The sequence below is a fragment of the Tetranychus urticae genome, chromosome 1 (genome assembly GCF_039701765.1).
Source record: "Tetranychus urticae isolate SD_2017Ah chromosome 1, NJAU_TeUrti_SD_1.0, whole genome shotgun sequence".
NCBI lineage: Eukaryota > Metazoa > Arthropoda > Arachnida > Trombidiformes > Tetranychidae > Tetranychus > Tetranychus urticae.
The window spans coordinates 18,260,997-18,274,013 of record NC_142958.1 but is presented as its reverse complement, the minus strand read 5'-3'; the positions used below and the strand labels follow the sequence as shown (position 1 = coordinate 18,274,013).

General features: G+C 33.2%; 2 protein-coding genes and 1 pseudogene across 4 annotated transcripts; all 3 read left to right on the top strand.

Annotated features, from left to right (window-relative positions):
- Window positions 1–1,249: 1,249 nt before the first annotated feature.
- Window positions 1,250–4,304, top strand: Vha55 (V-type proton ATPase subunit Vha55). Of its 2 annotated transcripts, none has more exons than XM_015925616.3 (5): window positions 1,250–1,299; window positions 1,502–1,854; window positions 2,369–2,943; window positions 3,030–3,497; window positions 3,564–4,304. In XM_015925616.3, exons 2-5 carry the CDS (start codon window positions 1,554–1,556, stop codon window positions 3,714–3,716), a joined length of 1,497 nt encoding a protein of 498 aa, XP_015781102.1. In that variant the 5' UTR covers window positions 1,250–1,299; window positions 1,502–1,553; the 3' UTR covers window positions 3,717–4,304. The 2 variants fall into 2 exon arrangements, with proteins under 2 accessions (XP_015781102.1, XP_089124607.1); XM_089268481.1 differs by having other exon boundaries at window positions 1,280–1,436.
- Window positions 4,305–5,297: 993 nt separating this feature from the next.
- Bcat (Branched chain amino acid transaminase) lies at window positions 5,298–10,945 on the top strand. Its single transcript, XM_089270446.1, has 7 exons — window positions 5,298–6,298; window positions 7,086–7,336; window positions 7,433–7,826; window positions 7,888–8,254; window positions 9,394–9,603; window positions 9,665–10,288; window positions 10,641–10,945. Exons 1-7 carry the CDS (start codon window positions 5,442–5,444, stop codon window positions 10,896–10,898), a joined length of 2,961 nt encoding a protein of 986 aa, XP_089126572.1. The 5' UTR covers window positions 5,298–5,441; the 3' UTR covers window positions 10,899–10,945.
- Window positions 10,899–12,364, top strand: LOC107359234 (vacuolar protein sorting-associated protein 4B-like; annotated as a pseudogene). The gene is made up of 3 exons (XR_016199350.1): window positions 10,899–11,565; window positions 11,659–11,890; window positions 12,040–12,364. The product of XR_016199350.1 is annotated as a vacuolar protein sorting-associated protein 4B-like (transcript).
- The last annotated feature ends 653 nt before the right edge of the window (window positions 12,365–13,017 follow it).

Here is a 13,017-nt window from a genome sequence, read left to right as displayed (position 1 = left end):
TAGATATTATGCTCTATAAAATACTTAATAAATCGTCGATAATTGCCTTGATATATTAATTTTTTAAGCTCGTGTATAGAATGATATAGATTCACTAATTCAGAGAATTTATTTGGAGTTAAGACTATTAACTTAATAGCATTAATAGGTTTGAAATTTAAATCACTAAAGCTCTTCTTCAGTTAAAATTTTACTGACTGAGCGGCTTGACCGGCTAGCTTAAAAGCGGCAGATTTGACAATATTCAAAGATAATAACTTATAAATTGAATTTACTATTGTTTAATTTACTTTTAGCACATATTAGCATAATTCAATTTTTTCCTAGAACTATACATTGTATTCGAAAATATCTTTAGTTCATAAGTTCCTTTATTTTAGTTGCTTCAGTTTGCAAGTCTAAACGATTGACATTTAACATTTGGGTTAAGTCGCGAACCAGAAAATTTTCTGTGGAAAGAGTTGAAGGTTCACTTGAAAAGATAAATTTTTTAGTCGTAATTGCAAGAAAAATTTTCTTATTTTTAACTATTAGTATCATATCGATCAAATTTCAAATACATTTACTTATTAAAACAAGAAATAGACAAATCAGCCTTGAAATTTAAGTCTGGCTGTAAATTAATAAGAATCTATCGAATGATTTCGCAAAAAACTCGCATTCTTCAAAATTTGAGAAGATCAAAAAATGCCACAATTTGATTTGAATTCAATTTTAAGCGAGATGAGAGAATATGAAAAATTCTTGAATTGATTAATCAGAAGACTTTGTCAATTTCAAAGATTTTGAATGTGATCAAGTACATGTCTGTGAATCTTAAAAACTTACTTTGAAGGATTGGTGAATTTGAATGTCATCATGAAACAGTAAACAATAATTCATCCATCAGTCCATTACACCAGATTAAAACCTTCGAATCAAAACAAAAGTTGAACGGTTAGGTATTGAGTCTGTTAATTCACTGCCACTGATCAAAACTTGTATAGTTGTTTAACTAAATTTATAAATTACGATATTGCACAATTGTACAAAATTACAACTAAAAAATTAATGAGTTTACAAACTTGTCAGCTATTGATTGGAAATTTTCATTAACTTGTAATACAAAGTTGGAATCAGCCGTTGTTTCATTAATCTGAAACCCAAATTGATTCTGTTATTGGCTGACTGGCTTCAGCAATCTGTAGCTGTAATTCTGGTTTCGATAGTATCGATTGTCTTTTACTATCGATGCTTCATTAAAAAACTGTGACCTTCCAGATTTTTATTAACTCCCCACTTTACCCGAGTCTAATCAAGGTAATTATTATTGTTCTTCTTTTCTTTAATTAAATAATCTTTTAAATTATTGTTTTCATTCATTTATGCGACTATAAATTTACTGTCCAATTTGCTGTTGAAACGATCTCTACTTTTTTTATATCAAGTGCTAAATTGTAATCTAATTTTTATTTTGTTTCTCTCCTTCTCTTGTTATCATTTTCTATTTTTTTCATTTCAGATATCTTGAGTTAAGTTTAGAGGACAAACAAGTCACATAATTTTGCATCAAAATGACGGTTAATGAATGGGTTCCTCAAAATGTTGGTCTTACTCAACATAAATTAGCTGTGACTCGGGACTATATCAATCAACCTAGATTATCTTACAAGACTGTATGTGGTGTGAACGGTCCATTGGTTATTCTTGACGATGTCAAATTTCCTATGTATGCCGAGATCGTCAGATTGACCTTACCTGATGGAACAGTTCGTTCCGGTAAAGTTCTTGATGTTCGAGGATCAAAGGCTGTCGTCCAAGTCTTTGAGGGTACCTCTGGAATTGATGCCAAGTTCACAAATTGTGAATTTACTGGTATGAGCCTATTTATTTTATCCTCACCTAATATTTTCACCTCATTCGACTTCCTCAATTTTCTCAATCCTTCTACTTTACACAAGATGAAAACATGCATTTAGCTACCCTTTAATGCGTATTATATGCTTCAAAATACTCAAAATCTATTCTTGCTGTAATGTTCGTAGGGTTAGGTTTAGAACTGTAAAGGTTATCATGATATTTTATTCCTTTTCCTCATAGTTTCAAGTTAGATCCATAACATTAAGCTTTCATTGCTTCCAATTTTCTTATCATATCTTCTATTTGTTTGATGAGAATGCTTTATCTTGATTGTTTGCATTCTATGACGTTTTGAAGGTGGAAAGAGAAAATGAGAGATGAACAATAACGGTAGATTGAGAGGGATGAAAGAGAAGAAAGAGACGAAAGTAACTGAGATACTCAGCTACTATGAAACTGAGCATGATCATGAAACCACCATAATGAAATTTATTCTAATTGAATTCTAATTCTTTCTTTTAATTACCAGGCGATATTCTTCGACAACCCGTGTCTGAAGACATGTTAGGTCGTGTTTTCAATGGATCCGGTAAACCCATTGATAGAGGTCCACCAGTATTAGCTGAAGATTATCTTGACATCGAAGGACAAGCCATAAACCCAGAATCTAGAACTTACCCCGAAGAGATGATCCAAACTGGCATATCAGCCATAGATGTAATGAACTCAATTGCCCGAGGTCAAAAAATTCCAATTTTCTCAGCATCAGGTTTACCGCACAATGATATTGCTGCACAAATTTGTCGACAAGCAGGTCTTGTTAAATCACCCGACAAAGATGTACCTGATGATAATTTTGCCATTGTTTTCGCTGCAATGGGTGTAAATATGGAAACAGCTAGATTTTTCAAACAAGATTTCGAAGAAAATGGTTCTATGGAAAATGTCTGCTTGTTCCTTAACTTAGCTAACGATCCAACTATTGAACGTATCATTACTCCCCGTTTAGCTTTAACTACTGCCGAGTTTCTTGCTTACCAATGTGGTCGTCACGTTCTTGTCATTCTTACCGATATGTCATCTTATGCTGAAGCTTTGAGAGAAGTATGTTCATTTTTCGTTCATACATAGAATCTTTCACAAAAATTACCGCTAGATATTAATATTGTGTAAAAATTTTGAATCTTTAGGTATCTGCTGCACGTGAAGAAGTTCCCGGTCGTCGTGGTTTCCCCGGTTACATGTACACTGATTTGGCTCAAATTTATGAAAGAGCTGGTCGAGTAGAAGGTCGAACTGGTTCAATTACGCAGATTCCTATTCTTACCATGCCAAACGACGATATTACCCATCCAATTCCCGATCTCACAGGTTATATTACAGAGGGTCAAATTTACGTTGACCGTCAATTAAACAACAGACAAATTTATCCTCCAATCAACGTACTTCCTTCTTTAAGTCGTCTTATGAAATCTGCTATTGGTGAAAACATGACTCGAAAAGATCATGCTGATGTTTCCAACCAATTGTATGCTTGTTACGCTATTGGTAAGGACGTACAATCTATGAAAGCTGTCATTGGTGGTGAAGATTTGACCCCTGAAGATTTATTATATCTTGAATTCTTGAACAAATTCGAGAAAAACTTTATTTCTCAGGTAAATTTTGAAGTTAATTTTATCTATCAAAACATACAATTATATATTTACATCTTCTATTTTCAGGGTAATTACGAAAACCGAACAATTTTCGAGTCATTAGATATTGGTTGGCAATTGCTGAGAATATTCCCCCGTGACATGTTGAAACGAATTCCTCACAGTACCCTCAATGAGTTCTACCCACGTCAGTCAACTGGACCAGCCCAAGCAAAATGATTCCTCCATTGTTTCATTCCTTTATTTTTATCTTTTGCTTCGAATTCAATGCTGTTATGAATATTCCAGAATGGGACTAATAGTCTCCAGACTAAACTATAACTAAAAATTTACACAAGCAATCGATTTTATTGGTTATGCTTTAATGAAATTGAACTGTTTTTCACAGTAGAATGCAATCTTCAAGTTTGTTTCTTTTGGTTCAAAATCATGTTATCATATTTAAAGATTGAGTTTGGTTTTGCCATCACTGGAAGATAAACCAAAAAGTTTTTATCATCGGATCCCAAAAAGCAACAACCCCTACTCACACAATCGCTTGTTTCTTCGTCTCTCCAGAAACTTTAATTATTTTTTTTCACTCTCCTTTGTTTTCTAATAACTTAATATTTTTTTGTTGTCTGTTCTAGACTCAAATCATTTGTCAATATAATCAAGAATCAGCCAAAATGAAGAGTAAAGTTTGTTCAATCTGTTTAAGGTAAAGATGGGAAAAACTAAAGTTGTTGGCTCTGTGTGTAAACCATTTTAAACGGTGTGTATCCAATTGATCAGATATCATCAAACAAAAATGATACAAAAAAACAAGATTATTGATGCACTTCTTTTTTCACTCTTTAAATCGGTTTTATTCCTTTTATCTTATTCGGTCAACATAGTCAAGTTTATCAATATTTCGCTTTTCATTCTATTCTCTGAAAAGATTCCATTGCGATCCAACCTAACTTCTAACTTGGATTTCTTGCCATTGAAATCCTACAATTCAAGAGAATCACAATTCCCAATAGTTCAGACATTCTTGTGAATCATAATCTTATAAAAAGCTATGAAAAATGAGTCATTTTGCAATCTATCTTGACTATAGAAAAATAAATTCATCAATTCAACTTGACATCAACATCAATTAACTTTTCAAGCCAGTTGCGTTGCTTTTTCAATCGTTTTTCACACTTTCAGTCATCCATGACACCCTTACTGATTATCTTACTGTTAGAGTCAGGTTCATCTGCTTGATGCTTGTAATAACACCTGAACTAGTGGAAACCTTTCACCTATGTTTTTACATCTGAAAACTCAATGTAACCTTTTCACTAAATTAATTATCATCAAGAACTCCCCTTGAAACTAGAAAAATTTTATGTTGTTTTAAGAGCGCAATTTTTAATTCTTTATTTAAAATCAGCTTGAATTTTTTTCAGATTCAATCATGCACATTAGATCAGATCAAATCAGATCAACCAATTCTATGCACTTTCTTTTACAATCTGATAAGATAACATTATTGTTATTTCTGATTAGATGGTCAATTTATTAATAAAAGCTCAATTTATCTATTTCAACAAGTTATAGGTAATTGGCGAAATTGATTTAAGTTCAGCGTTTTCTCATAAAGACCAGTTCAATCTGAATTTTCTTTTTGGTCATTTGTCATATTTGAATAGACAATTTTCTATTTATTTATCAACCCTTGATTAATCAATTTCACGTGACCATTTGCTGCATTTCAATTTGAAATTTTCAAGTCAGGCGCTTTAAGAGCCCTCTTCTAAAGCCAGCCCAATCTTATGGGTTTTTTGTTTTGCTTCAATTTTGAATATTTTTTAGATGGATAGAAATGAAGATTATTTCTAACAATTCATATTGAGTGTTGTCCTATTTGGTTTGTGCTGCCATTTTTGTTTTTTCCTTCTTCACACAGTTTCTATTCCTTAATTAAGTGTAATCATGGAATCAAAAGAAGAAACTCTTTATCCAAATAATCAAATTGCTCGTAAACTAGATCCAGCTGATGTCTGCATCAACGAGGTTTTGTTTGAAAATATTCGATTCGCTCATCTGAACTTAGACCAAAGACTTCTCAAGGGTCTAGCCAGATCTGGATTCAAAAAATTATCGACTATTCAAAAAGAATCTGTTCCGCTTGGAAGAATCGGTGTTGACATGGTTCTTCACGCTCGCTCAGGTACCGGTAAAACTTGTGCATATACTTTGATCGCTTTGGACTCACTTCTGTCCAGTGATAACACTCAAGTTTTAATTGTTACCCCCACCCGAGAGATTGCCTTGCAAGTGTCAGAGGTAGTTAAAACTATTGGTACATACATAGAAAATTTAAAAATAGCTTTGGTAACCGGTGGATTTAAAGTTCAACGAGATAAGGACAACCTGCAAAATGCTCAAATTGTTATTGGCACACTTGGGAGATTGATTCAACTAATAGAGTTCAAATATCTTCCAACTAGTTCGATTCGTTTATTAATTCTCGACGAAGCTGATAAATTGTTCGAAGACCAGTTGCGAGAACAGCTTAGTGCGCTTCTTGCTCATATGCCAGAAGCAAGACAAACGATCGCTGTCAGTGCCACTTTTCCGCCAAATATGAAAGTATTCATAGAAAAATTCTTGAAAGATCCTCAAATTATAAAAACAAATGAAAACGTGCAATTTCCTGCCAAAAATGCGCAATTCTATGCCGTGGTTCCTGATCGAATGCATATTTCTCATAAGATAAAATTGATCAAAAAGTGGATTGACAACCTGACTTTTGATCAACTTATTATTTTTGTAAACACCAAAGAAAGGTATAATTTTCTTAACTTCTTAGCTTAAAAAAAAGTACAAAAGTGTATCATAAGTAGTGTAAAGGAGTGCTGATAAAAAAATTCAACATTTAAGCTAAGAGTTGAGATTTGGTGAATTTGTAGGAGCATAAAAACTGACATGCAACCACGAAACTCACTTTCCTGATTAAATCAAGAATCAAATCTGACAACATAAGCAATACAGTGATATCGTTTTTTGTATGATCTAATATTTCAACATGGTATGTTCCATAATGAAATTTAATATTGAGTCTCAAAACTTTAAGGTCAGAATCAAGAGAATTGTTGATAAATTGAAGAGTGTCAGATCAACCATGTTCACAAATATAATAAGTTTTATCGGCAAAAAAGTTTCAGCTCATTCTCTGTTATCCTCGTTGTTCTCGCTAAAAGCGAATAACTTGGGAGAATTGTTGTACAGAAACGAGATTTCGCCAAAATGAGTGCATTTTCTGGTTGACCATCAAAAGTTACATAGACTCAGTTTCTATGTTCCTACAAACCCACCAAGTCTCAGCTCTTAACTCAAATGCTCGCTTTCTACCAGTACTCCTTTCACTGAAAACTTTTAATAGCTAATTATTTCTGATTGCTTATTATTGGTTCACAATTAACAAATTTAAGATGCTACAAATAGCTAGTTATATTTAAATGGATAAGTCCATTTCTTTTCAGAGCAGTTTAAAGTTATGTGATCATTTTTTTCGGAACTAATTCAAAAATTATTTGATTAATATTTATTTTTCTTCCATTTATTTGCGAACAGCGGACAAAAAATTGCTGATGATTTTCGTGAAAAGAAAAAATATCGTTGTATGTATCTATTTGGTGACCTACCGCAAACAGAAAGATTTGATATCTTCAAAAAGTTTCATGGTTCAAAGTACAATATACTTGTAACTACTGACCTTTTTAGTCGAGGAATTGATTGCCATAATGTCAACATGGTTATCAATGTTGATTTACCCATTGACGAAGAGACTTTTTTACACAGAATTGGAAGAGCTGGACGTTTTGGTTAGTAAATATTTCCATTTTTATTATAATATTAATTTTCCAACCATCCAGGTCGTCCAATTTTCAATATTTCAATAATCTTTTCTACTTTTTTAGGTATGAGTTGTTTAACTCTCACTTTAGTGAAAAGTGGTCCCGAAGAATTGATTTACGATGAATTATCAAAATCTCTGAATTTTGAAAAACACAAAATGCCTGAGGATTTGAAAACCAATAATCCATGGGGAGTTTTAGATGAACGCTATCGAACTGTTGAGCTAACAGATTGGCAAAAGCTTGATAGAATGATAAACTCTCATAGATTCCGTCCGCCGTGTCGAAGAAGGCGAGCCTGTCCATCATTTCACGAAAAGGATATACATGCCCCTCTCCCTGAATGTCTAATTGTAGAGAAGACACCTGAAGAGATTGATAAAGCATTTGAAGAAGAAGAGATAAAGAAGATAGAATTCATTCGTAAACACGGTCGTCTACCTCGCGCTAATTTCATGTAAGTAATTGTTAATTTTAAATATGGTGCTTAAGTTAACGTCTTTTATTTTCATCTACAGGAAAAGACACGGCATACACTATAGGAAATACCCTGGTCTTATTATTACCGTTGAGAATATGAACAGACCCGAAGAATTCGAAGAAATAATAGAAAAGGCTAAGGGTAAACCTGTAGAGTTTTGGTCATCAACAGACGATTCTGATGAGGAAGAAGTGGAACAAATGCCTGCTGGAGGATGGCCAGGGTGCTGTGGAGGACATATAATGCCTGGAACACCGCGATGGTTCTCATTGGATGAGCATGGCCAGCCAATAAAACATCAAGTTAGGACACAGAAGCTGATTAATATTGAAGATAAAGAAGTGAAACTTAATGAAGTCGAAACTATTCTCGCTAGTTTCAATAAAAGTTCCCAAAGTCGAAAGTAACACAAATATTTCTACTTATAAGCATCTTCCTTTTTGTTAAATTAAGAGACTATTTATGAGAGATAATACAAATCTACTTTGCCATTTTAGAATACAATTTTAATGTCAATTGTGGATGCATCTTTGTGCAATTTGATCTTCTGTATGATCATTTATTACTCTATTATACATGTATATAGCATTGAAACTCAAATCTTACAATGCCGGGAAATAACTTATATTTTATGGTAAAATCACCCATAAAATTTCCAGACGAGGTAGGATTAGTTAAATTTTGATTAAGATGAGCTTTTGTGATAAATTTCATGATTAAAAGTCTATTTTTCTAAGAAAAATTGTACCTTATAAATATTTGAATTAAGTAATAAAAGACGAAGCTATGAATAATATATTTAACTTTCGTAAAGTGCTTCGATTTGAAAATTGCCTTTAAATGTTGACGCAATCAACTCATCCGACGTTTCATAAGGATGATGTTGATGGATGAGTTGTCGTTGTCTGATGTGAGTCTTACGCAGTCTCTTTACTAGTCTCTAGGAAAATGGAAATGTTTTCAATGGAAAAAACAAACTTGGTTTGGTTTGAAAAAAGTGTTAACTTGGTTAGTAAGTGTTTAATTTTCCTCTTGAAATGGTTTAAGTTTTATTTTTTTCTTATTTAATTCATTGTTTTTTTGTTATCAACCTTTGTTAATTGTTGCTTGGAAATACTATTCGCTTAAAAAGCGCTTTCGTCAGTGTTGAACCTACATTGAGCTTGGATTTTCTTTTCTTTCAATATAAACGGAACACTAAATTATGGTATCAAGTTTTATGAGAGTTTCTCGTCGACTTCTATCGACTGTCAACACAAGCACCTTCAAGGTAACTATTGTTTTAAATTTTTGAGTCCTACCTTTTTTGTGTTTATCCATTGATGATGGCTGTTACTGTGTATTTGTAAATTTTATTATCACCAGCTACTAAGAAATAGTGATTCCAATTTTACTTACCTTTAGAAAGAGGTTGAAAAGTCTTCATCATTTTCGATCCAACACAGAACTTGATTATTGTCAGCTGCTTTGTAATGATGTTTCGTTATACAAAATTTTATTTTATTTTAACTTACCAATTTTTTCTCTTTCCCTCCAAAAAAAGGCTGAAAATCTTCGTGTAACTTTGTGTCCACCTGATCAACGTAAACCTAAACCAACAGATCCGAACTCATTACAATTTGGAAAATTGTTTAGTGACCATTTACTTTCAATAAAGTGGACCCAGAAAAATGGTTGGAACGACCCTGAGATAATACCTTTTCAAAATTTCACCATACACCCTGCCTCTAAAGCAATTCATTATGCTCAAAGTGTGAGTTATTTTAATGCATTAGATTATTGATAATTTATTATATTTTCTTCACATTAATTAGATATTTGAAGGAATGAAAGCATTTCGTGGAATCGATGGCAAAATTAGATTGTTCAGACCAGAAGCAAATATGGCAAGGTTTCTTAGAAGCGCAGAAAGAGCCAGCCTAGCTTCATTTGATCCAGATGAGCTTCTTAAATGCTTGAAGAAATTAATTACTATTGAAGCTGATTGGGTCCCGAATTGGGAATTCACGTCACTATATATCAGACCTACTTTTATGGGGACAGAGCCCGCTCTTGGGGTCAACCCTTCGATTGAGTCCCACTTGTACGTGATTGTTAGTCCAGTAGGATGTTATTTCGGTACCAAAATTGAACCAGTTTCCCTTTACGCAGACCCACGTTGGGTTCGTGCTTGGCCAGGCGGAGCAGGATCTTCTAAGTTATCAGCCAATTATGCTCCTACTCTGTCCATTCAGAAGAAAGCCGAAGAGAAAGGCTGTCAACAAGTTTTGTGGTTGTATGGAGAAGATCATCAAATCACCGAAGTTGGTGCTATGAATGTTTTCGTTTACCTAATTAACGAACAAGGAGAAAAGGAATTGGTTACGCCTCCATTGAATCAAGGTGTTATTTTACCAGGAGTTACCAGAGACTCTGTCTTAGCCGTTACTAGAGAGTGGGTTAGTTAAGCAAGTTATATTTTTACAATCCATATGTTCCCCTTTGTTTGCGTCTTGTTTTTTCCAAATAACCATGAACAAATCCTGACGTAATGCTAAGGGGAATTTGTCCTTGATAAGCAATCATTTTAATGGATACTAGCCTCTTTAATATCTCTTTCTTCATGAATCATGATATTAACATCTTGTTAATCTTTCTTTATCGATCTAGATCTGTAAGATTGATTAGATCATTTCAATTATGGAGATAATTTTTCAGTCGTGTTTATCTCATATATGAGGATAAGATCATTGATACATTATAGCAAAAACTAATAGTTTGCCACTCATTAACTTACTTTTTTTCTTGCAGAATCAATTCAAAGTTAACGAAAGGATCATTACTATGAAGGAAGTGTGCAAGGCTCACGAGGAAAAACGTCTATTGGAAATGTTCGGAGCAGGAACTGCTGCAGTTGTTTGCCCAATAGGCCGAATCAATTTTAACAATAAAGATTATTTTATACCTTCCGAAAGTAAAGAAAATATAAGCAATCGTTTGCTAACAACCCTGACCGACATTCAATATGGTAAAACGGAGTACAAAAATTGGACACAAATAGTCTGTTGACGATAAATAGTTGTAACGCTTGCAAATAAAATTCCAGCATTCCAGAATTATTGTTTACATTTTCAATTAATGATTTGTGGTACATGTTGTTTTTTATCATTGAAACACAATATTTTTCTAATATTTCGATTTATTTGTTTACATTTCTGTTCACCCAAGATGAGGTCCAATCTGATAAAGCTAAAGAAACTATTAGACAAAATAGCACTGGTTATTTGGAGAGGGCAGAAAAATTGAATATATATTTAATCAATAGAAAAGAAGAAACCTGTTGAAGCAGGAGCCTCGAATGTTGGTAATTCCAAGGACAATAAAAGTGACGATAGCGACGAAGAAGATAAAGACATTTATTCACTTGTAAACGTCAACCATGGAGGGTATCTTATTGATCGGTCCACCTGGAACTGGTAAATCTTACAAATTGTTAGCTAAAGCTGTAGCCACAGAGGCCAATAATTCCACTTTCTTCTCGGTATCTTCATCCAATCTGGTTTCAAAATGGCTTGGTGAAAGTGAAAAACTGGTTAAAAGTCTCTTTACAATGGCTCGTAAAAAGAACCAAGCATAATCTTCATCGATGAAATCGATTCTTTATGTAGTTCTCGATCAGATAATGAATCGGAATCGGCTCGACGTATCAAGACTGAATTTCTAGTTCAAATGCAAGGTATTTAATGTTATTCTTTTTATGATGGTAGTAACATATGTAAGACTTAAAACATTAAATGTTTTCTTTATTTCCTTCTTCTGTTTCAATTAGGTCTTGGAAACGACAATGATGGTATTCTAGTGTAACGAGCTACAAATACCTTGGGTTTTAGACTGATATATTCCCTTTCCTGAAGAAAATGCCTCACAGCCTGACTGAAAATGATTTGAAGGAGCTTGCTCATAAAACAGAAGGTTTCTCTGGTGCTGATATTAGTGTTTTGGTTCGTGACGCACTCATGCAGCCTGTTAGGAAAGTCCAAACTGCTACTCACTTTAAAAAGGTAAACTATAATCATAAACAATTTATTTCTCTAGAAACTAGTTGACTATATTTTAATCAATTCCTAGTATTTTGTAGAAGTAAAATTCGCTAGAATACGATTGATTTTTTGATTATGTGATTAATTTTAATAATCTTTTATTCAATTAGGTACGAGGTCCTTCCCGATCAAATCCAAACGAAATTATCAATGATCTGCTAACTCCATGCTCTCCTGGTGATCGTGGGGCCATCGAAATGTCATGGGACGATGTTCCAGGCGATAAATTACTAGAACCAATAATTACAATGAGCGATATGTTGTTGTCATTAGCAAATGCTAAGCCCACTGTTAATGATGCTGATTTGGTTAAATTGAAAGAATTCATGGAAAGTTTCGGACAAGAAGGTTAATCATACAAATTTGTTAAATGTATAATATTTTAATCATAAATTTCTTTTTTGAAATAAACTACAAAATGATACAAAATTTCAATTTCACCCTGTCACCCAGAGAAAAATCTGATTTGCATCTTGCATCATGCATCCAGTTATTCAAATTAAATCAACAATATTTTTGGGATTCAAAACACTATAATCGCTGATTTCAGCTCAATACAAATCGATTGAACATAAATTTTCAACTGTTAGAATAATAGTGTAAAATTATCAATGGCAATTATCTGACACAAAGAGTAAGGTAACAAGAGAGAGCATGAAGATGTTAAATCTTTCAAGTACTTTACCAAAGAGTAAGGTTATCCTACTCTTTGTACTTTACTCTTTGATCTGACACAATTGTTTGCTTTAATTTGATTCGATGGCTGGTGTATTCAATTGTGGCGCTACTTACAAATGTTGTTTGGTTTTTTTTGGATAAATCATTCATGTATTCTGAGTATTAAGAGTTATTGAATAAAACTAGACAAATCTAGATGGCTGGACAAAAATCAATTCGCATTTAATAATTTATTTTAGTCCTAAAAATCATTCAAATCTAAGTAGCACATGTTAATCGATGTTATACTTGGAAGAGATAGTCTCACATGTGTAAGGTTGACTTAATTTTCATGCTGCTCTTGTGTTGAAACATTGGGAGAGGTTTGTTCAATCAATAGTTTTCCTCTGCCACTTCCTCAAATTAAATCT

Coding starts and splice junctions, on each gene's coding strand:
- Vha55 (XM_015925616.3), top strand. CDS start 1,554: ATGACGGTTAATGAATGGGTTCCTCAAAATGTTGGTCTTACTCAACAT. Junction 2,944..3,029: donor ATGCTGAAGCTTTGAGAGAA/GTATGTTCATTT, acceptor TTGAATCTTTAG/GTATCTGCTGCACGTGAAGA. Junction 3,498..3,563: donor AGAAAAACTTTATTTCTCAG/GTAAATTTTGAA, acceptor TTCTATTTTCAG/GGTAATTACGAAAACCGAAC.
- Bcat (XM_089270446.1), top strand. CDS start 5,442: ATGGAATCAAAAGAAGAAACTCTTTATCCAAATAATCAAATTGCTCGT. Junction 6,299..7,085: donor TTTGTAAACACCAAAGAAAG/GTATAATTTTCT, acceptor ATTTGCGAACAG/CGGACAAAAAATTGCTGATG. Junction 10,289..10,640: donor TAGCCGTTACTAGAGAGTGG/GTTAGTTAAGCA, acceptor TTTTTCTTGCAG/AATCAATTCAAAGTTAACGA.